At 46.2% G+C, this 23344-nt stretch overlaps 1 protein-coding gene across 4 annotated transcripts in view; it reads right to left on the reverse strand.

The window, feature by feature from the left end:
* Positions 1–23344, reverse strand: part of CRTAC1 (cartilage acidic protein 1) — an 899879-nt gene that overhangs the window by 113353 nt on the left and 763182 nt on the right. For all 4 annotated transcript variants that reach the window (XM_068257816.1, XM_068257817.1, XM_068257818.1 and 1 more), the window contains exon 9: positions 4599–4681. In XM_068257816.1, the coding sequence (XP_068113917.1) occupies positions 4599–4681 (83 nt within the window). The remainder of the gene's footprint in view (positions 1–4598; positions 4682–23344) is intronic.

Genomic DNA, 23344 nt, shown 5'->3' on the forward strand with positions numbered 1-23344 from the left:
CCCCATTAGGTAGTGAGTGAGTGACAGGGAGCCCATTAGGTAGTGAGTGAGTGACGTAGCCCCATTAGGTAGTGAGTGAGTGACAGGGAGCCCATTAGGTAGTGAGTGAGTGACAGGGAGCCCCATTAGGAAGTGAGTGAGTGAGTGACAGGGAGCCCCCCCCCCTCTAGCCGCCTCCACCGCTCCCCCCCTTACCTCGCAGTCAGCAGACCTCAGGATCAGTGGCGACCCGACAAGTACGAGCGGGCGCTGGACGCACCCGCTCTATATGTGGAAGTGATGTCACTTCCGCATATCAGTGCGGTGTGCTAGGTCCTAGCACTCGCACTATTGGTCGCCGCCCGATCGAGGTCTGACGCGGCGGCAGCGGCTAGAGGGAGGGAGGGAGCGGCGGTCAGATGGGGTGAGCGGCGGCCGGGCGGCGCCTGTCGGAGACATGCACCCACCCAGGCGCGGCCCTGCATGCAGTAATCCAGTTCAGGCACTGGGGGAATCCTCATAAAATCCACGCTTTATTTAAAGAGAATCTGTATAAAAAAAAATTATTCCCCTGGGGGTACTCACCTCGGGAGGGGGAAGCCTCTGGATCCTATTGAGGCTTCCCCCGTCCTCCTGTGTCCCACGGCGGTCTCGCTCTGGCCCCTCCGAACAGCGGGGATATAAATATTTACCCTTCCGGCTCCAGCGCAGGTGCAGTTGCCGCTCTGGTCTCGGAAATAGCCGATTCCAGTAGGGTCCAATCTACTCCGTCTTACGCCTGCGCAGTAGTGCGGACCCGACTGGAATCGGCTATTTCTGCCTATTTCCGTGCGGAGAGCCGCAACACTGTTCCCGCTGGAGCCAGGCAAGGTAACTATATCAAGCCTTGTAAGTCTTGTCGGGGGAGGGTTCCGGGACACTTCGGGGGAGCCAGCGCTGGACGGCCTGCAGCTACAGGGGAGGGGGAAGCGTTAACATTTGCATCTGTTTGTAAGTATGTGAATTTAACCATGTCAGTGCCTGTGTGCTTTTACATTAATGTTACGCAAAAACATACGCAAATTCGCATAGCAAAAACGCAGGTGAATTTCCTATTAATTACATTACAGGCGAATCGCGCACTAGCCTTTGCGGTGTGCGAATTCTGATGGCTCTGCTGTGCAGATTTTTTTCTGCACAGTCCACCGCACAGATTTCCTGACAAATGGAAACAGGTCCATTGTCTATTATTGGGTATGCGAATCTGCATGCAGAAAACGCAAGCAGATTCGCTCTAGTGGAAACGAGCCCTTATACTTTTAGCCATAGACCCAGAACAAGCATGCAGCAGATCAAGGGTTTCTGACATTATTGACAGATCTGACAGGATTATCTGCATGCTTGTGTTTAGTGCGATTCAGACTCTACTGCAGCCAAGACCAGCAGGGCTGCCAGGCAACTGGTTTTGCTTAAAATGAAATAAATATGGCAGCCTCCGTATCACTCTCTCCCTGTAGTTGTCCTTTAACGCCATTGCTAAATTCCAAGGAAAACGGAGATGTAATTGAATATCAGAAAAAAACTATAAAGGAGAGAAGTTATCTTGTATAATTTGCCCTCCGCATTTCATTACCAGAATCGTCATCTGTCCTGACTATAAACCACAATGTAATTAACGTTCGTCCGCAGCGGCCCCTCGGCTAATTTCGCTGACGATTTCTCGCTCCTCACTAAGAATATGAGCCCCTCATTGAGATTCTCCGCACTGATCAGGATTAGGAGGAGAATCTTTCATAGCGCAGGAAGTAGATTGTGCGATAACCTATTATACGGAGCGAACGGCAGCACTCTCGAGGGATTAGCGCCAGACTGATTGTACCACTAATTCACAGACAAAGAGACGGCGACGGAAAAGACAAAACCGGAGAGCTAAAAATGGCTTAAACATTAATGACTCCTAATAAAGAACATCGCTGTTTATCTTCCCAGCGATGTGAGCGAATACACAAATCTCTGGCGCCACCCCCTGGAATATGGCTGGAAATACAACCTGTGTCCCTGCAGCCAACAACCACCAGAACACACAGCAATGTCAGTTATTTCATGACAGGCCCAGTGCACACCAAAAACCACTAGCGGTTTTTTAAGCTGTTTTTCAGAGCGATTCTAGGCATGTTTAAAGAGATTTTCGAAACATGCCTAGCGTTGTTTGGAGCGTTTTTGTGTAGCAGATTTTATATTTTGTTACAGTGAGGGTCCATTTACACTAGAAATAGCTAAACGCTAACGCAAACGCTGAGCGAATTTCTGGTGTTTTTTTCCGAGCGATTTCCCAGCAATTTTTCACTGTATAGAAAGCGTTTTTCCAGCATTTTTTCAGCGATTAGCGGTTTTTGAATTCTAGTTCAATTTAGCCTACAGAATCGCTCAGAAAACGTGGCAGGCAACATGTTTGCGTTTCAGAAAATCGCTTAGATAAAAACACTTCCATATACTTTAATTGTACACACGTTTTTCATACCACTAGCGATTTCCAGCAATGTTGAAATCACTCTGAAAATGCACAAGTGTGACTGGGCCCTTAAAGGATACCACAACTGACATGTGGCATAATGAGATAGACATGGGTATGTACAGTGCCTAGCACACAAATAACTATGCTGTGTTCCTTTTTTTCTTTCTCTGCCTGAAAGAGTTAAATATCAGGTATGCATGTGGCTGACTCAGTCCTGACTCAGACAGGAAGTGACTACAGTGTGACCCTCACTGATAAGAAATTCCCCCTTTTTTATCTCTTTCTTGCTCTCAGAAGCCATTTTCTTCTAGGAAAGTGTTTTATAGTTGGAATTTCTTATCAGTGAAGGTCACACTGTAGTCACTTCCTGTCTGAGTCAGGACTGAGTCAGCCACTTACATACCTGATATTTACCTCTTTCAGGCAGAGAAAGAAAAAAAGGAACACAGCCTAGCTATTTGTGTGCTAGGCACTGTACATACACATGTATATCTCATTATGCCACATGTTAGTTGTGGTATCCTTTAAGCTGTAACTTAACAGCTTCTGTAACAAAAGCGCTTGGAAAACCGCTCTGATCTGGCGTTTCCCAGAGCTGTTTTCCATTTTCCTATACTTTACATTGAGGCAGAAACGCCTCAGAAATCTCAAAAATGCTGCAGCCCCCGAGTTTGCGTTTGTGGAAAAACGAGCCGCTCTGGATTGCACCATCCCTCATTAGCCAAGTGGTTTTCCCCCGCAACAGCCTTTTAAAAACGCTCAGAACCGCTCTGGGATACACCAGCCTATAGAGCAATGGCGCCCAATAACCAGACATCGGTATTCTCTGCGGTGAAATTATTGGGACACCGACCATTTTGTTTTTGGATTGCGTCCAGTGCAATGGGTGAGAAGAGTCTAGCCATGATCAGGTTATTCTGTAGAGAAGCAGGTCATCGACGTGGTCAACTTTTTGTTACTTAGTGCGACATCTTCACATGAGGGTCTGATAATAGTTCAGTAGACTTATGAGGGATGAACAGACAAAAATCCCAAACTTGATTTTGCAGCGAATTGGCCTACGTCTGCTTAACAAACTTGTTTACTGTAATAATGCACATTGCATGTTTAAATTCGACTCTCCCCTTTCCGCAGATTCTGCGGCACGTTTTGGGCAATTAGTACCATCCACTTAAAGAGAAACTCCGACCAAGAATTGAACTTTATCCCAATCAGTAGCTGATACCCCCTTTTACATGAGAAATCTATTCCTTTTCACAAACAGACCATCAGGGGGCGCTGTATGACTGATATTGCGGTGAGACCCCTCCCACAAGAAGCTCTGAGTACCGAGGTACTCCTGGCAGTTTCCTGTCTGTGAACCTTTTTGCATTGTGGGAAATAGCTGTTTACAGCTGTCTCCAACTGCCAAAACAGCATGCAGCACCTACATCACCTGCCAACAGTAAAAATGTCACCATGTAATAAATGTCAGAATGTAAATCAGGGATTTAAAAGATTTTGCAATGGACAAATACTGACTAAATCATGTATACATAATTATTGTAAAAATGAAGCACTTTTTTTATTACATTATTTTCACTGGAGTTCCTCTTTAAGTGGTTGATAGCAAAGGCCCCGTACATGCCATAATCACCAATTTGCTGTATGTTAAAGGCTAATGTACCACTTACCAATTTTCACAAAGCGTTAAAGAAAAACTGAAGTAAAAGGTATTGTGAGGCTGCCATATTTACATATAAACTGTTTCTCTGCACCTGTACGGACAGTAGGCATCGCCACACACAGCAGCTAGTTTACTATCAGTACAGGGACACAGTAACAGCTTATGCTGTACATACTGGAGGTAGCAGAGATCAGCACACACTGCAGCTAGTTTACTAGCAGTACAGGCACAGAGTAACAGCTTATACTGTACATACTGGGAGCAGCAGAGATCAGCAGCACACGCTGCAGCTAGTTTACGATCAGTACAGGCACAGAGTAACAGCTTGCACTGTACATATGACACACATACATGTTTTCTTATTACAGTTATAGGAGGGAGGATGTGTCTGGGAGATAACTCAGCTTCTGCTTTTTGCTATACTATATGCTATTATATAAAATAAAGGGGGAGTCCGACCTGTTCCCCGTCCATCCGGCTCGGAGGCGTCTCCGGGATTCAGCTCCTCCATGAGGGGGTCTGCATGTTCTCGTCGCACTACCCTGTGAAGTACAAACAGAGCACATGAAACACTGAACATCTATGGGACTACAGGCAGCCAATCAGCTCACAGCGATGCATGCACAACATTTCACCACGCCCACATCACAGGAGGGGGAGGGGCTTGTCCAGATACATACTCCCACCGGAGACACGCCTTCATGTGATCAGAACAGATAGTTAATGAGATGCCAATAATATGAATTTGCATGCATGTTTAATGCAATTTGTGTGCAGTCAATCAAGCCAATCAATTATGGCAGGAAGTAATTTCATTACGTTGGCAACATCCCAGGTTGCATATAATTTGCATGCAAGCTGGAACGATTACAGTCTCCTTGACAACCTCTAATATGCATTTGGGATTTGCTGTATTGACTAAGCATCGCCCACCAAACACTTGTGCAATTAATGTCTATGAGAAGGTTCATATTAGCGCGGATCGTGAGCTGTGCGTGGGACAGTTTTGGGGCAATTCCGCCGCAATGGAAAGTATAGCAGAAACGCTAAATGCTCAAAAAATCGCTTTGTGCAGCGACTGCGTTTGCGTTTTTAAGAATAAATACATTGTATTTATTATTTTCCGTGTCAGAGTTCCCTTCCTGACTTGCGTCAGTGAGTGAATTACAAAAACGCTTTTAACAAAAACGCTTTTAACAAAAACGCAGCGCCCACCCAAGCGCTGAGAAAGAAAAAAAAAGCCTCAAAAAAAGGCCAGCGCGGACGGACACGCGGTCGGAGCGCAATGTGAAAGAGGCCTAAAGGTGGCCATACATACATCAAGTTGGTGGCCGTAAGACCATCAAAACCGATTGTCCAAAGTTGGGCGCATGTATCAATTGGCCGTGCTGTAAGATGTCGACCGACTCGCTCTATCGGGTGTGCGGCCCTAACAGCGAGCGATATCCGGATGAGCGATGGAACCCCCGGGCCCTGCTTCCCTAATGTAACATGTTTCTGTTACAGTTATTCTGACCACATACACCTGCAGACGACCGTACAATCATTTATATCGATTGACTTCCCCGTGACGCCTACTGATACAAAAGCAGCACTTCTCTGCCCGCTGATGAGGCCCGCTCCAGATAACGGTATTGGTGAAATGTAATCGCTCATCATGGTGATTTGTGCGTCCGTGGGCTATCGGGTGAGATTCGTTGCAGATTTTAATTGTTCGGCAGCCCTCCCGGCGAGTCCAGGCATGCAGGTCATTAAAAGATGTTAATTTGTGTGTATTTTATTTCCCGATTTGACGTTTTTATGATCGGGCTGCAGTTCTGTAGAGATGATAGAATCGCGGCTGCGGCGGCGTGATTGAATGCGGGCAATTACCGCGCCCATTATCTGCTCAGCATTACTATCTTACCAGCCGCCTGACATCCTGTAATGTGCCAGTGGAGAATGAAGATAGGGACGGCCATTATTCTTCACCACAATGAAAGTCTGGATTACACAGCTGACAGTTACACCTCAAAGAGACGCAGGATACCCGAAGTGACATGTGACATGATGAGATAGACATGTGTATGTACAGTGCCTAGCACACAGATATCTATGCTGTGTTCCTTTTTTTCTTTCTCTGCCTGAAAGAGTTAAACATCAGGTATGTAAGTGGCTGACTCAGTCCTGACTCAGACAGGAAGTGACTACAGTGTGACCATCACTGATAAGAAATTCCAACTATAAAACACTTTCCTAGCAGAAAATGGCTTCTGAGAGAAGGGCAGAGATAAAAAGGGGAATGTCTTATCAGTGAGGGTCACACTGTAGTCACTTCCTGTCTGGACTGAGTCAGGACTGAGTCAGCCACTTACATACCTGATATTTAACTCTTTCAGGCAGAGAAAGAAAAAAAGGAACACAGCCTAGTTATGTGTGTGCTAGGCACTGTACATACACACGTCTATCTCATCATGTCACATGTCACCTCGGGTATCCTTTAAGTTCCGCATTCTTTAAAGTGGACCTGAACTCTTGCACAGGACAGAAGGAAAACAGAGAGAGATGCACCCTGTATGTATTTAGAGAGTTAAGTCTGTCTAATTCCCTCTCATCTGTTACTAATCACAAGTGTAATTTGTTCTCACAGCGGTGTCATCTGGCTGCCTCGGCAGAGCAGCTAGTTTGTAAACACAGGGTGTTAACAATATGTTTGCGTCCATGAAAGCAGGAAGTAGACACACTGCAGATGTATTGCAGGATTTGTATCAGCTGTGATAAAGAAATGTTTTTTTTCTTAAAGGTTATTATGCTGTTGCTTATCTTTTAGAGCAGAGGGGAAGTCCTGAGTTCAGGTCCGCTTTAAGCAAGTCCGTCTAACGCTAGAGGAAACACAAATCAGCTTTCACACTTATCCCTGCGATTTCCGACCACTTTTGCGCTTTTACAAATTCTGCGTTTTGTGATACTTCAAGTCCAATTTTTTTTTGTGTGTGAGCGCATATCAATGAAGTTAGTTTACATAGGGGGAGGGGAGGGCAGGGGGGCTTCCATTACTTGGATCACATCCACTGAGGAACTTCTAGCCTGGCCAAGTGCTGAAGGGGAGGCCACCAAAAATGGAGGACATCTCTCTACACACTCACTCAAGACAGTCTCCTGAAATGATCATGTATATTTGTTTAGAGCATACATGTCAAACTCCGGCCCGCAGGCCAAATTTGGCCCTCAGAGCCATTCAATTTGGCCCCCAAGTGGTTTCTCAACTTTGCATTATGTATAGCCTACTCTAGACCACTGGGGAAGGTGACTCCCTAGAACACCAGGGAAGACATATGGGGGAGGTAGGGGGAAACACTACACATCAGGGAACTGTATAGGGGACAGTGGAGGTCTCTAGACACCAGGGAACTGTATAGGAGAGGGAAGACCACGAAACACCAGGAAACTGTATAGGGGAGGGAGGACCACTAGACATCAGGGAACTGTATGGTGAGGGAGGACTACTAGACACCAAGGGAATGTATGGGGGGGGCATTAAACCTCTGGAACCTTATAAGGGTGGCCAGCAGACAATGAGGTTGGCCCGTGACTAGGCCCCAGTGTACAATTTCGGCCCACTTTGTATTTGAGTTTGACACCCCTGGTTTAGAGCAAAGGAAATCTAAGGTGTGTACATAACCTAACACTGCATTGCTCTGAATTGATCCTAATAGAGTGAGAAAAGGGAGAACATGGTATCAGGCGGAAGCTCAAAGGACACTCATACAACAATTTCTGCTATCCCTAATTCAGGATATAATTATCAATTCCAAATAATAATAATAGGCCATAATTCCTAGACACGGGAAAAGCTATCAAATCCAATTTCTGCGCCGAAAATTCACATTTGAGGCCCATTTCGGTCAGTGCTGCTGCAGTACGTCTCCCCGCCACAGTGATCATTAGTCTCTACGAGACTGGCGACACCACCCGCGGTGCGACGCAATGCGTCAAAAGTGGCTCCAACAATGCATAGCTCCCAGCTGTCCCTCTGTCCCTCTTTCCTACTCATTTGTCCCTCTTTCAGGACTTTGTCCCTCTTTCTATGTAAAGATATGTATTTCTCTACTACAAAATGTATTTGACTTTATTCACTTCTTTTAAATTGATATATTACTAATTTTAAAATGTTACTATGAAGGAAAATGAACCAGGATAGAAAGGACCAGTGTGGTTTAATTTATAAAACAACATATTTTTCTTATGAAATCTTTATGGTATGCGTGACTAGGGGTGTGACGGGGGTGTGGTCAGGGGCATGGCTTAAGTGTCCCTCTTTCTCATCTCAAAAAATTGGGAGGTATGAACGCGGGTGCGATGCCAAGCAGTACGAGCGATGCTGTACGGCAGGCAGCAACATACTTCCTGTCCAGCAGGAAGCATGTCACTGTTCGGGGCGGAGCTATGCATATTAGCACTGTCGGCGCACTCTGCATAGGGACATGGTGCGGTGTGATCGTCCTGCTCTGGGCTCTCCTACCACAGGACAATCGCACCGCACCACATGTGAAACCAGCAGAAAGGATTTCAATTCCCGGCGTCTTTTACACTGCAAATTGCAATTCCGATTTTTCAATTTCCACTGGATGCTAGCAACAACTAGAAGAAAACCGCTGAAATAAAAAGCAGCATGCAGGAGTTTTTTGTTTTTTTTAAATCGTATCAAAAATCGGAAATGAATGTAAAATCGCATCAAAGTTGGTAATCGGAATCGCACATAATATCAAAGAGCCCTCCCGCCCATTTGTTGCAATTTGCATGCACCCTGGAAATGAGCCAATCCAGTGCAAGAATTGCTAAATTTGGATTGTCAGGGGGAGACTTGAAAGAATCTCATCTCATTACACATCTGCAGAGTGTCAACAGAGATACTGAGAACTACAATGCATGATGATGATGTAATGCAAATTGTATGCAGCTGGGAATCGAGCCAATCAAATCATCAGGAAGAGCATTTTATTCGCCCGATTACAAGCTGTGTACAATTTAGTCTCGTCGTTCGTCTCTGCCAGACGTCCTTTCATCGTGGAGCGCCTATTCCGATAAAATGTAAAACTCCGCCGGCGAGGAAAACATTGGCGCCTGGGGTTGGGCTTTGATGGGAAGTTTGCTTTCACGCGATGCCGGCATTAGCATAGTTATTGCCATTGCGTCTTCGAAGAACAGCTCCGGAGCAGATGCCACTTCCGGGCGACATTCGCACATCTGTTCAGACTGCGGTGAGGATGTCGGTGCGTCCCCCCAGGACTCGTGAAACACCAACATCCCCCCAATAAAGACGCATCGCTATCGAGCTGAGGGAGATTCGTCTGAAGGTCACGGCGAAGGCCGTAAAATGCGCAACTTCATAACCGCACCAGCTGGCAGACTTCCTGCTCGACATAACGGGCGCGGGGCGGTCTAACGAGCGGACGCCGTAAGAAATAAAGGATAATTAAACGCGACGCAGCAACATGACAGAACATATGACGGGTGACAGGGACACGGGGAAAATAATTGAATGTCTAACCGCACAGTTACACGGAGCAGAGGTGGAGAGGAGCGGAGATTAGCTTCCAGCAGGTAGATTAATTAGCGACACCAGATCAGATCCGCGCTGAGATGTCACCTCGGCAGACCCGCTCCCGCCGCCGCTCTCCACAAACAAACTCTGGGATCGGAGGCTGGCAGAGGTCAGGCCCCCGGTAAGAAAACAAACGCCAGTCCGCGCTGTCACCTCGCTGCCGCCGGGCACGAAACACGTGGGAATCATTATTGGGAGAAGATACAGAATTATAACAGCATTCAGATACCTTCCTCTCTGCAGTCATTACATTATCATCACAACTAGAGGCCCTGTAGTGACATATAGCAGAGTGCAGTAAAGAGGCCCTGTAGTGACATATAGCAGAATGCAGTAAAGAGGCCCTGTAGTAACATATAGCAGAATGCAGTAAAGAGGTCCTGTAGTGACATATAGCAGAATGCAGTAAAGAGGCCCTGTAGTGACAGATAGCAGAATGCAGTAAAGAGGCCCTGTAGTGACATATAGCAGAATGCAGTAAAGAGGCCCTGTAGTGACATATAGCAGAATGAAGTAATGAGGTCCTGTAGTGACATATAGCAGAATGCAGTAAAGAGGCCGTGTAGTGACATATAGCAGAATGCAGTAAAGAGGCCCTGTAGTGACATATAGCAGAATGAAGTAATGAGGTCCTGTAGTGACATATAGCAGAATGCAGTAAAGAGGCCCTGTAGTGACATATAGCAGAATGCAGTAAAAAGGCCCTGTAGTGACATATAGCAGAATGCAGTAAAGAGGCCCTGTAGTGACATATAGCAGAATGCAGTAAAGAGGCCCTGTAGTGACATATAGCAGAATGCAGTAAAGAGGCCCTGTAGTGACATATAGCAGAATGCAGTAAAGAGGTCCTGTAGTGACATATAGCAGAATGCAGTAAAGAAGCCCTGTAGTGACAGATAGCAGAATGCAGTAAAGAGGCCCTGTAGTGACATATAGCAGAATGCAGTAAAGAGGCCCTGTAGTGACATATAGCAGAATGCAGTAAAGAGGTCCTGTAGTGACAGATAGCAGAATGCAGTAAAGAGGCCCTGTAGTGACAGATAGCAGAATGCAGTAAAGAGGCCCTGTAGTGACATATAGCAGAATGCAGTAAAGAGGCCCTGTAGTGACATATAGCAGAATGCAGTAAAGAGGCCCTGTAGTGACAGATAGCAGAATGCAGTAAAGAGGCCCTGTAGTGACATATAGCAGAATGCAGTAAAGAGGTCCTGTAGTGACATATAGCAGAATGCAGTAAAGAGGCCCTGTAGTGACAGATAGCAGAATGCAGTAAAGAGGTCCTGTAGTGACATATAGCAGAATACAGTAAAGAGGCCCTGTAGTGCCATATAGCAGAATGCAGTAAAGAGGTCCTGTAGTGACATATAGCAGAATGCAGTAAAGAGGCCCTGTAGTGACATATAGCAGAATGCAGTAAAGAGGCCCTGTAGTGACATATAGCAGAATGCAGTAAAGAGACCCTGTAGTGACATGTAGCAGAATGCAGTAAAGAGGCCCTGTAGTGACATATAGCAGAATGCAGTAAAGAGGCCCTGTAGTGACATATAGCAGAATGCAGTAAAGAGGCCCTGTAGTGACATATAGGGGAATGCAGTAAATGATTTAGGATACCCACTTTTACATTCATTATCCTGGTTTCAGCATCAGAAACACTTCATGTTGAACTGCCCCGACCTGTTCGTACCAGTATTCCTAAAAATTGTTAACTGTTCCTTAAAATCAGGGATATTTCCTGCTTTACTGAAGGAAGCAATCATCAGGCCTCTCCTCAAAAAACCCTCCCTGGACCCAGATGCAATGACCAGCTACAGACCTGTCTCTAACCTTCCCTTTCTGGGCAAGCTAATTGAAAAAGCTGTTTACCTCCAGCTAGAAGCCAAAATCCTACAAAACAACAGTTATGACCCATTCCAGTCTGGCTTCAGGAAACACCACAGCACTGAAACTGCCCTCATCCAAATATGCAACCACCTGCTCATGGCAAGAGACAGAGGAGAGTGCTCGATCCTCATACTGCTAGACCTTTCTGCAGCCTTTGACACAGTTGACCATGACATCTTGATAAACAGGCTACAGGAATACTGCGGCATTGATGGCATAGTTCTTCAGTGGTTCCAATCCTTCTTGAGTGGCAGAACCCACAAAGTGTCTATGGGGCCCTTCCTGTCCACCCCTGTATCACTTAGGTATGGGGTGCCCCAGGGCTCAATCCTCTCTCCCCTGCTTTTCACGATTTACATGTTACCGCTGGGAAAACTAATCCAAAAACATGGCCTGACATACCACTGCTATGCAGACGACACTCAACTATATCTTTCCTTCAAGCCTGGTGTGACAGACCCAACCCTAACTATAAACGCCTGCTTACGTGAACTACAGCAATGGATGAATGACAACTGGCTGAAACTAAATGCAGACAAAACTGAAGTCCTTCTGATTGGAGGGCAGAGCATGATAGCAAAACAACTTAACTTGCAGTCTTCACCACTGGGAATAGGAGGCACGGATCTACGCAGCTCTGATCATGTGCGTAGCCTGGGAGTTCTAATTGATTGGGATTTAAAGTTCAGAACTCAAATCTCTGCTGTGGTGAAATCATCCTGGTTTCACCTGAAGAACATTGCAAAAATCAAGCACCTCATACCTCCAGAAGATCTGCCAACCTTAGTCCACGCCTTCATCACATCCCGACTGGACTACTGCAATGCTCTCTACACTGGCCTTCCAAAAAAGGTCTTGTACCGACTACAGCTGATACAGAATACTGCTGCCAGACTGCTAACCAACCAACCCCGTCACTGCCACATAACGCCAGTCCTGCACTCCCTTCACTGGCTACCTATAGAATGGAGGGTCCTATTCAAGATCGGCCTACTGACATTTAAATCCCTGAATAATTTAGGCCCTGGATACATGAAAGATATGTTGCAGCTGCGTAGCAATCCCCGCATTCTCAGATCAACAGGTTCTAATAATCTAGTCATACCCAGAGTCCACTTGGAAACTTTTGGTCCCAGAGCCTTCTGTCATGCTGCCCCTACGTTTTGGAACTCCTTACCTCAACAGATCAGGACAGCTCCATCCCTGGACGTGTTTAAATCCAGACTGAAAACCCACCTGTTCAGTTTGGCATTTGCAGAAATATAACTTTTGTTGTGTGAATACTTCATCCTACTAATTACTGAATCTGAGAGAGCCTAAGCGCTTTGAGTCCTATGGGAGAAAAGCGCTATAGAAATGTTATTGTATTGTATTGTATTGTATTCCTATATCAATATATTGCTGTATTGGTATGTAGCCCCACCCTCTCAGTGATGCTTAGCCTAGGCTGTTTAGCTATGTGCAATCCTCCTTCCCAAAGCATTCTGGGAAACGATACATTATTTTCACTGGCTTCAGAACTCTAAGTAAATAAACAGTCCTCAGAGATCGTCTGACAGGACTACAGATGTCGCTACCTGCAATAATTTTCAGAATGCACAATCAGAGATAGAAAAGATTCTACACGTTTTCCTTTTCCATAACTAGGGTTATACAGGTGGCAGCCATTACTTCTGAGCTTAGTAGGAGGTTTTAGATCATGGGTGTGTTTGTCATCAGCTCCCCTCCCACACAGGGGCGTCGTCTATGTGACATCTCACACAACCTGAGATCACCTCCCCTGTGACATCATCAGTAGCAGCCTGTGTTAAGTTTCAATAATTTGCAATTTGCTTTCTTCCAACAGGTGAGGCACAGTTAGCAATACACATAAAAGTGGTGATAAACACATGGTGGTGATGTGGTGGGTGCTGGGCATTAGTAGCCTGACTGCCGTTTCGTGCTAAAAATGCGCTTCCACTGAGGCTGTTATTATGAAAGAAAACCTACAGATGTACTTAGCTAGTTGGCTGACATGCTTTAATTCTTACTTGCTAGCAAGCTGCTCCTGTGCTCCTGTGTGGGCAGATCACAGGCAAATCATTCCAGCCCCCAGCCTGTGTCTGACGACTCTACAAGAAAGGGGAGAGGGGGGGAAGAGGCAGGAGGGAGAGAAACACTATGGGCTTGAGTCACTAAGATAAATAGCATGCCTTATCCGAGTTAACACAACTTATCAGAGTAGCATAGCGAGTGCTACAAACTTATGCCTGCTAATTGGCAATGACGAGAGCTCCACTCGTCCTGCCCTGAGCCCCTGCGGGTTCTGTAGCGCTCGCTATGCTACTCTGATAAGGCGTGTTAACTAGGATAAGGAGTGTTATCTCTGATAAGGCATGTTAACTCAGATAAGGCATGCTATTTGTCTTAGTGAATCAAGCCCCATGTGTAATTTCTTATCTTAGTAGCTAAGCATTGCTGCAGACTAGAGTTTGTATTTTACAGACAAGAAGTTTTGTATCAGGATAATACAATTTTTTTGGCTTATTTAAAAGAAACAGTAAGTTTTCAGCTTGTAAGCCTTCACCAGACTCTATTCCTGATAATGTTACAGTATCAGTGTGGGAGAGAGATTTTTTTTTTTTGCAAATATAAGCGTCATGCAGATACAAGGGATCCTGTAAGGATTGTTACGTATTTATGGCCAATAGATAAGACCCTTGGCTTACTTAAAGCGGAACTGAAAATAGTTTTTACACTCATTGTTTCACTTACCTGGGGCTTCCCCAAGCCCTCAGCAGCCATCCTGTCCCGCGCCGATCCTGCCCGAGCCTCCGTTCTCCCGCCGCCAGCTACTTTCGGTTTCGCCGCCGGGCCACTGCGCCTGTGCGGCTCTGGCCACGTGTATCCTTTCTTCGCGTTCCCTGCTATTGCAGAGTGGAACGCGAAGAAAGGATACGCTTGGCAGGGCTGCACTGGCGTCGACTTAGAAGTCTACGGCACGGAACGGAGACTCGGGCAGGGTCGGCGCGGGACAAGGCGGCTGCTGGGGGCTTGGGGAAGCCCAAGGTAAGTGAAACAATGTGTTTAAAAACTATTTACAGTTCCGCTTTAATGTATGTTACTGAGCAGAGGGGCACAGCGATTCCTGAAGGGGGGGGGGGGGGGGCACGTGCCCCAGTGTAGCACCCGCCACTGCTCCCTCACAAACATTCTGCACCAAAAATCACACCAAGTAAACAAACTTCTGCAACATATTTTTTCCAAATTATGTTAAAAAAAACGTACAGCAATTCGGAAAATGAACAACAAGCAGCTCTGATGAAAACAATTCTAATTTACCTGATTAACTAGACTGCAGCGATCCATTGATTTTACACATCATGTTAATAAGCGTAATCTGCTGACAGCTCTGCACAATGAACTCGCGAAAACATGATTATATTACACACTTTCCAAGTGTAAATTACAGACTGGAACCTTTATTTCTTACTAAATGAAATTGCTTCAGCTATGGCAGGGCGAGCACAACGCCACTAAAATCCCGCAAAAAACAATAAAAACACATTGCGCTTTAAAGGGGACTTGCAAACACAAATGTACAGTGAAGGAAAAGAAGTATTTGACCCCCCGCTGATTCTGCTTGTTTGTGCTCTGAGCAAGAAATGACAAGTCTATAATTGTAATGGTGGGTTTATTGCAGCTGTGAGAGACAGACCAACAACAAATGAACCCTCAAAGCCCCAAAGTCAAAGCTTGATTGCAATGTAGTGAGTGAAATAAATATTTGATCCCCTATCAAAATATGACCGAGTACTTGGAGGCAATAAACCTGAAAGTGGAGGTGTTCCACACATTTTTTTTTTTTGTATAAAACAATTTAAATCAGTTTCAAACCAATTAAAACACAACACATGCTAACTCTGATAAGGTGTGTTATCTCTGATAAGGTGTGTTCTCTCTGATAAGGTGTGTTCCTGATAAGGTGTGTTCTCTCTGATAAGGCACGTTAACTCGGATAAGGCATGCTATTTGTCTTAGTGAATCAAGCCCCTTATGAGAGTTAACACGCCTTATCAGAGTAGCATAGCCAGCGCTACAAACATATGCCTGCTAATTGGCAATGATGAGAGCTCCACTCGTCCTGCCCTGAGCCCCTACGGGACCAATCACTGTACAGGACATCATCCCCGCACTTTGATTGGTCCAATAGGCTACCTGTCACTTGACAGGAAACTTGACAGGCAGCCTATTGGGCCAATCAGGGTGGGGATAATGTCCTGTACAGTGATTGGTCCCGTAGGGGCTCAGGGCAGGACAAGTGGAGCTCTCGTCATTGCCAATTAGCAGGCATAAGATTGTAGAGCTCACTATGATACTCTGATAAGGTGTGTTAACTCTGATAAGGCGTGTTATTTGTCTTAGTGAATCAAGCCCAAGGAGAGGTAGTGGTTGGCTTACCTCTCCTGAAGAGTAGCAGCCAGTATAACTTTAAGGCTAATTTCACACCAGGACGTTGCGTTAGAGGGGGCGTTAAGGTTGCATAACTTCCCCCTAACGGAATGCCTGGTGGTGCTAGATCTGGACGTCAGAGTGAGCCGCGTTGTGCAGCTCACTCTGGCGTCAGTGATGCCGTGATGTGTACTCTTGTGCGCATGCGGCATCACGTGGTCCCGCCGGCCAATCGCCGCACAGAGCGGCTGCTCCAGGAAGTAAACACTGCACGTCACACCGTGCAGTGCATATTAATTAGCCATGTGCCTGGCCGCTCTCCGCTCCTCCCCAACATTACTGAGCATGTGCAAGCAGTCTAACACGGCTCAGCCGCGTCCAAAGTACTGCATGCAGTACGTTGTCTTGTGACGCAGCGTTACAATGTAACGCAACGTCCGCACTGTGAACAGCCCCATTGATTTTTCATTACTGTGCGGTGGGCTGCGTTACAGGCTGCTCTAACGTGCGCCTGTAACGTCCCACTGTGAAACCAGCCTATAGGGAACCCGCGGTGAGAGGGATATGGAGGCTTCTATATTTATTTCCTTGTAAACAATACAGGTTGCCTGGAAGCCCTGTTGATCTTCTGGCAGTAGTAGTGTCTGAGTCAAAACCCTGGAACAAGCATGCAGTTAATCCAGTATAACCTGAGTCACCTGAGTTAGAGTATCTGATCTGCTGCATGCTTGTTCAGGGGCTATGGCTAAAAGTATTAGAGGCAGAGGATCAGCAGGGCTGCCAGGGAACTGGTATTGCTTAAAGAGAACCAGAGATGAAGCACCCTCTTGTATTTTACCTTATAAATCAGTGGGAACATGACAGTAAACACCTAATCTGCTCTTTGTTTCATTGTTCTCTGTTTAATCTGACTGTTATCACCTCTGATAAGAATCCCCGACTGAGCACTCAGTCTAGCTTTGCTATGGAAAGATTATAGCTGAGTCTGTCTTCTCTGGTGTCTTTTCAAGCCCAAGCCTGCCCCCTTGTGGCTCTGCTATAATGACTCAGCTATAATTATTCCCGGCAAAGCCAGATTGAATGCTCAGTCTGGGATTCTTATGACTGCTGATAACAGACACTTTTAGCAGTGAGGATGAAACAGAGAGCAGGGTAGGTGTTTTCTCTAATGTTCTTACTGATATTAGTGTTGGGCGAAGTGTTTGCCACTGTTCGGGTTCTGCAGAACATCACCCTGTTCGGGTGATGTTCGAGTTCGGCCGAACATCTGATGGTGTTCGGCCAAACTGTTCGGCCATATGGCCGAACTAAGAGCGCATGGCCGAACGTTCCCCGAACGTTCGGCTAGCGCTGTGATTGGCCGAACGGGTCACGTGTAGTGTTGGGCGAACATCTAGATGTTCGGGCCGAACATGGCCGTGATGTTCGGGTGTTCGAGCCGAACTCCGAACATAATGGAAGTCAATGGGGACCCGAACTTTCGTGCTTTGTAAAGCCTCCTTACATGCTACATACCCCAAATTTACAGGGTATTTGCACCTTGGGAGTGGGTACAAGAGGAAAAAAAAAATAGCAAAAAGAGCTTATAGTTTTTGAGAAAATCGATTTTAAAGTTTCAAAGGGAAAACTGTCTTTTAAATGCGGGAAATGTCTGTTTTCTTTGCACAGGTAACATGCTTTTTGTCGGCATGCAGTCATAAATGTAATACAGATAAGAGGTTCCAGGAAAAGGGACCAGTAACGCTAACCCAGCAGCAGCACACGTGATGGAACAGGAGGAGGGCGGCGCAGGAGGAGAAGGCCACGCTTTGAGACACAACAACCCAGGCCTTGCATGAGGACAAGAAGCGTGCGGATAGCAATTTGCATTTTGTCGCCATGCAGTCATAAATGTAATACAGATGAGAGGTTCAATAAACAATAAACAGTAATTGGTGTTGTCCAGAATGCGCACAATGCGTGGGTCGCGTTCAATGCAGTCCTAGGCCGAAGAGGTCATAGCCTAGGGTCACAAAAACCTGTTTATTTGGGCAATTTCAATGGAGGCGAGTCTGACGTACATAAATCGCAGCAATGGCCGTTAGCAACGTCTGAATCTCACGAAATGTCTCATGCAGGTAGAAGACATATTGTTAGACTTGGGCTCCAAAGATGGGTTCCCTACATCTCTGCAAACCAGAGTTACAGGGCTCCAAATTTGGTAAAATCCCCCATAGGCTTTCATTGGGCCTCCTATTTACAGTTCCAAAATCTCACATCTTTTCAAAGGGCAATTGCTCAGCAGTGGCAAATTTTCTAGCATTGTAGCAACCCTTAGGGGGAACATGACTGGTGAGTTTCGGGCCCCTAGGCCAAAGAGGTCATAGCCTAGGGTCACAAAAACCTGTTTATTTGGGCAATTTCAATGGTAGTTATGCTGACGTACATAAATCTCAGCCATGGCCGTTAGCAACGTCTGAATTTCACGAAATGTCTCATGCAGGTAGAAGACATATTGTTAGACTTGGATTCCAAAGATGAGGTCCCTACATCTCTGCAAACCAGAGTTACAGGGGTCCAAAATTGGTAAAATCCCCCATAGGCTTTCATTGCCTCCCTATTTCACTTTCCAAAATCTCACATCTTTTCAAAGGGCAATTGCTCAGCAGTGGCAAATTTTCTAGCATTGTAGGGACCCTTAGGGGGAACATGACTGGTAAGTTTCGGGCCCCTAGGCCAAAGAGGTCATAGCCTAGGGTCACAAAAACCTGTTTATTTGGGCAATTTCAATGGTAGTGATGCTGACGTACATAAATCTCAGCCATGGCCGTTAGCAACGTCTGAATTTCACGAAATGTCTCATGCAGGTAGAAGACATATTGTTAGACTTGGATTCCAAAGATGGGGTCCCTACATCTCTGCAAACCAGAGTTACAGGGGTGCAAAATTGGTAAAATCCCCCATAGGCTTTCATCGCCTCCCTATTTCACTTTCCAAAATCTCACATCTTTTCAAAGGTCAATGGCTCAGCAGTACCAAATTTTCTAGCATTGTAGGGACTCTTAGGGGGATCATGACTGGTGAGTTTTGCCATTGCTGAGCCATTGCCCTTTGAAATGGTGTGAGATTTTGGAACGGTAAATAGTAGGCCCAATGAAAGCCTATGGGGGATTTTACCAATTTTGGAGCCCTGTAACTCTGGTTTGCAGAGATGTAGAGACCCCATCTTTGGAATCCAAGTCTAACAATATGTCTTCTACCTGCATGAGACATTTCGTGAGATTCAGACGTTGCTAACGGCCATTGCTGCGATTTATGTACGTCAGACTCGCCACCATTGAAATAGCCCAAATAAACAGGTTTTTGTGACCCTAGGCTATGACCTCTTTGGCCTAGGGGCCCGAAACTCACCAGTCATGTTCCCCCTAAGGGTCCCTACAATGCTAGAAAATTTGCCACTGCTGAGCAATTGCCCTTTGAAAAGATGTGAGATTTTGGAAAGTGAAATAGGGAGGCAATGAAAGCCTATGGGGGATTTTACCAATTTTGGACCCCTGTAACTCTGGTTTGCAGAGATGTAGGGACCCCATCTTTGGAATCCAAGTCTAACAATATGTCTTCTACCTGCATGAGACATTTCGTGAAATTCAGACGTTGCTAACGGCCATGGCTGAGATTTATGTACGTCAGCATAACTACCATTGAAATTGCCCAAATAAACAGGTTTTTGTGACCCTAGGCTATGACCTCTTTGGCCTAGGGGCCCGAAACTCACCAGTCATGTTCCCCCTAAGGGTCCCTACAATGCTAGAAAATTTGCCACTGCTGAGCAATTGCCCTTTGAAAAGATGTCAGATTTTGGAAAGTGAAATAGGGAGGCAATGAAAGCCTATGGGGGATTTTACCAATTTTGGACCCCTGTAACTCTGGTTTGCAGAGATGTAGGGACCCCATCTTTGGAATCCAAGTCTAACAATATGTCTTCTACCTGCATGAGACATTTCGTGAAATTCAGACGTTGCTAACGGCCATGGCTGAGATTTATGTACGTCAGCATAACTACCATTGAAATTGCCCAAATAAACAGGTTTTTGTGACCCTAGGCTATGACCTCTTTGGCCTAGGGGCCCGAAACTCACCAGTCATGTTCCCCCTAAGGGTCCCTACAATGCTAGAAAATTTGCCACTGCTGAGCAATTGCCCTTTGAAAAGATGTCAGATTTTGGAAAGTGAAATAGGGAGGCAATGAAAGCCTATGGGGGATTTTACCAATTTTGGACCCCTGTAACTCTGGTTTGCAGAGATGTAGGGACCCCATCTTTGGAATCCAAGTCTAACAATATGTCTTCTACCTGCATGAGACATTTCGTGAAATTCAGACGTTGCTAACGGCCATGGCTGAGATTTATGTACGTCAGCATAACTACCATTGAAATTGCCCAAATAAACAGGTTTTTGTGACCCTAGGCTATGACCTTTTTGGCCTAGGGGCCCGAAACTCACCAGTCATGTTCCCCCTAAGGGTCCCTATAATGCTAGAAAATTTGCCACTGCTGAGCAATTGCCCTTTGAAAAGATGTGAGATTTTGGAACTGTAAATAGGAGGCCCAATGAAAGCCTATGGGGGATTTTACCAAATTTGGAGCCCTGTAACTCTGATTTGCAGAGATGTAGGGAACCCATCTTTGGAGCCCAAGTCTAACAATATGTCTTCTACCTGCATGAGACATTTCGTGAGATTCAGACGTTGCTAACGGCCATTGCTGCGATTTATGTACGTCAGACTCGCCACCATTGAAATTGCCCAAATAAACAGGTTTTTGTGACCCTAGGCTATGACCTCTTCGGCCTAGGACTGCATTGAACGCGACCCACGCATTGTGCGCATTCTGGACAACACCAATTACTGTTTATTGTTTATTGAACCTCTCATCTGTATTACATTTATGACTGCATGGCGACAAAATGCAAATTGCTATCCGCACGCTTCTTGTCCTCATGCAAGGCCTGGGTTGTTGTGTCTCAAAGCGTGGCCTTCTCCTCCTGCGCCGCCCTCCTCCTGTTCCATCACGTGTGCTGCTGCTGGGTTAGCGTTACTGGTCCCTTTTCCTGGAACCTCTTATCTGTATTACATTTATGACTGCATGCCGACAAAAAGCATGTTACCTGTGCAAAGAAAACAGACATTTCCCGCATTTAAAAGACAGTTTTCCCTTTGAAACTTTAAAATCGATTTTCTCAAAAACTATAAGCTCTTTTTGCTAATTTTTTTTTCCTCTTGTACCCACTCCCAAGGTGCACATACCCTGTAAATTTGGGGTATGTAGCATGTAAGGAGGCTTTACAAAGCACAAAAGTTCGGGTCCCCATTGACTTCCATTATGTTCGGAGTTCGGCTCGAACACCCGAACATCGCGGCCATGTTCGGCCCGAACCCGAACATCTAGATGTTCGCCCAACACTAACTGATATACATGGTAAAATACACAAGGGTGCTTCGTCTCTGGTTCCCTTTAAATGGAAATAATATGGCAGCGTCCATATACCTCTCACTTCAGGGGTCCCTTTAAGTATTAAAAGACTTTATTGCACAGAAAATTATATGACAACACATGTCACCAGTTTTACCAGCTTCCTTGGGTCAATAATACCCACAAAAAAGTGCAGTGCAGCTTTTAGTGATACAGTACGAGCACCTTTTTTTTGGTATTTGTAGCAGTGGCGTAGCTACAGACCTTGCGGCCCGGATGCAAATTTGGACCTCTGCCCCCACCTCAATATGGTAGCCAGATGTGCCCCATTCCCTCCCCCATCACGTATGGTAGCCAGGTATAGGTGCCTCCAGTATAGGTAGTCAGGAATAGGTGCAGCCAGTATAGATAGCCAGGTATAGGTGCCCCTAATATAGGTAGCCAGGTATAGGTGTCCTCAGTATAGGTGGCCAGGTATAGGTGCCCCCAGTATAGGTAGTCAGGTATAGGTGCCTCCAGTATAGTTAGCCAGGTATAGGTGCCCCCAGTATAGGTAGCCAGGTATAGGTGCCCCCAGTATAGGTAAGTCAGGAATAGGTGCAGCCAGTATAGGTAGCCAGGTATAGGTGCCTCCAGTATAGGTAGCCAGGCATAGGTGGCCCCAGTATAGGTAGACAGGTAAAGGTGCCCCCAGTATAGGTGGGCAGGTATAGGTGCCTCCAGTATAGGTAGCCAGGTATAGGTGCCTCCAGTATAGGTAGCCAGGTATAGGTGCCTCCAGTATAGGTGGCCAGGCACAGGCGCCCCCCCAGTATAGGTAGCCAGGAATAGATGCCCCAGTATAGGTAGCCAGGCATAGGTGCCCCCAGTATAGGTAGCCAGGCATAGGTGCCCCCAGTATAGGTAGACAGGTAAAGGTGCCCCCAGTATAGGTGGGCAGGTATAGGTGCCTCCAGTATAGGTGGCCAGGTAAAGGAGCCCCCAGTATAGGTGGCCAGGTATAGGTGCCTCCAGTATAGGTAGCCAGGAATAGATGCCCCAGTATAGGTAGCCAGGCATAGGTGCCCCCAGTGCGTCTAGTTAAAAATGGCGCCAGACATCGTTTTTATAAAAATGGCGCCTCATAGGAAATCATTGTAGAATGTTTTTTATCGTTTCTGACTGTTAAAAAATGGCGCCGTTGTCCTAAACGATATTTTTCGTATATGTTTTTGCTTTTTGTATCTCACTAATGCCCTTCCTTCCCTCCCTCCCTGCAGAGTGCGAGCGGTGCGTTAGATATGAGAAGACTCACCGGGATCCGTCATGCCAGCGATGACAGCTTCTCTCCCTGCAGCGCTCCCCACGTCATCTCCTAGGTAACAGCGTGTCTCCTCACTGTGACGCGCCTGCACGTACTGGCGGCGGCGCGTCACAGTAAGGAGACACGCTGTTACCTAGTAGATGATGCTCGGCGCGCTGCAGGGAGAGAAGCGGACATTGCAGACATGTCAAGTCCCGTTGAGTCTTCTCATACTAACGTTCCGCTCGCACTCTGCAGGGAGGGAGGCAGGCTACATGTCGCCGCTGATCTGAGGTCTCCTATCATGGTACCCAGCCTGCACTAGCCACCCAGCCTGCACCTAAAACGAAAAAAAACATAAAACGATATTTTTCGTTTAGAAGACATTTTCGTTCACTGTCTGGCGCCATTATTTGGCCGGCGCCATTTTTAACGGACCCAGCCCCCGGTATTGGTAGTCAGGAATAGGTGCAGCCAATATAGGTAGCCAGGCATAGGTGCCCCCAGTATAGGTAGTCAGGAATAGGTGCAGCCAATATAGGTAGCCAGGAGTAGGTTCCTCTAGTATAGGTAGCTG

This window comes from Hyperolius riggenbachi, chromosome 10 (genome assembly GCF_040937935.1).
Source record: "Hyperolius riggenbachi isolate aHypRig1 chromosome 10, aHypRig1.pri, whole genome shotgun sequence".
Lineage (NCBI taxonomy): Eukaryota > Metazoa > Chordata > Amphibia > Anura > Hyperoliidae > Hyperolius > Hyperolius riggenbachi.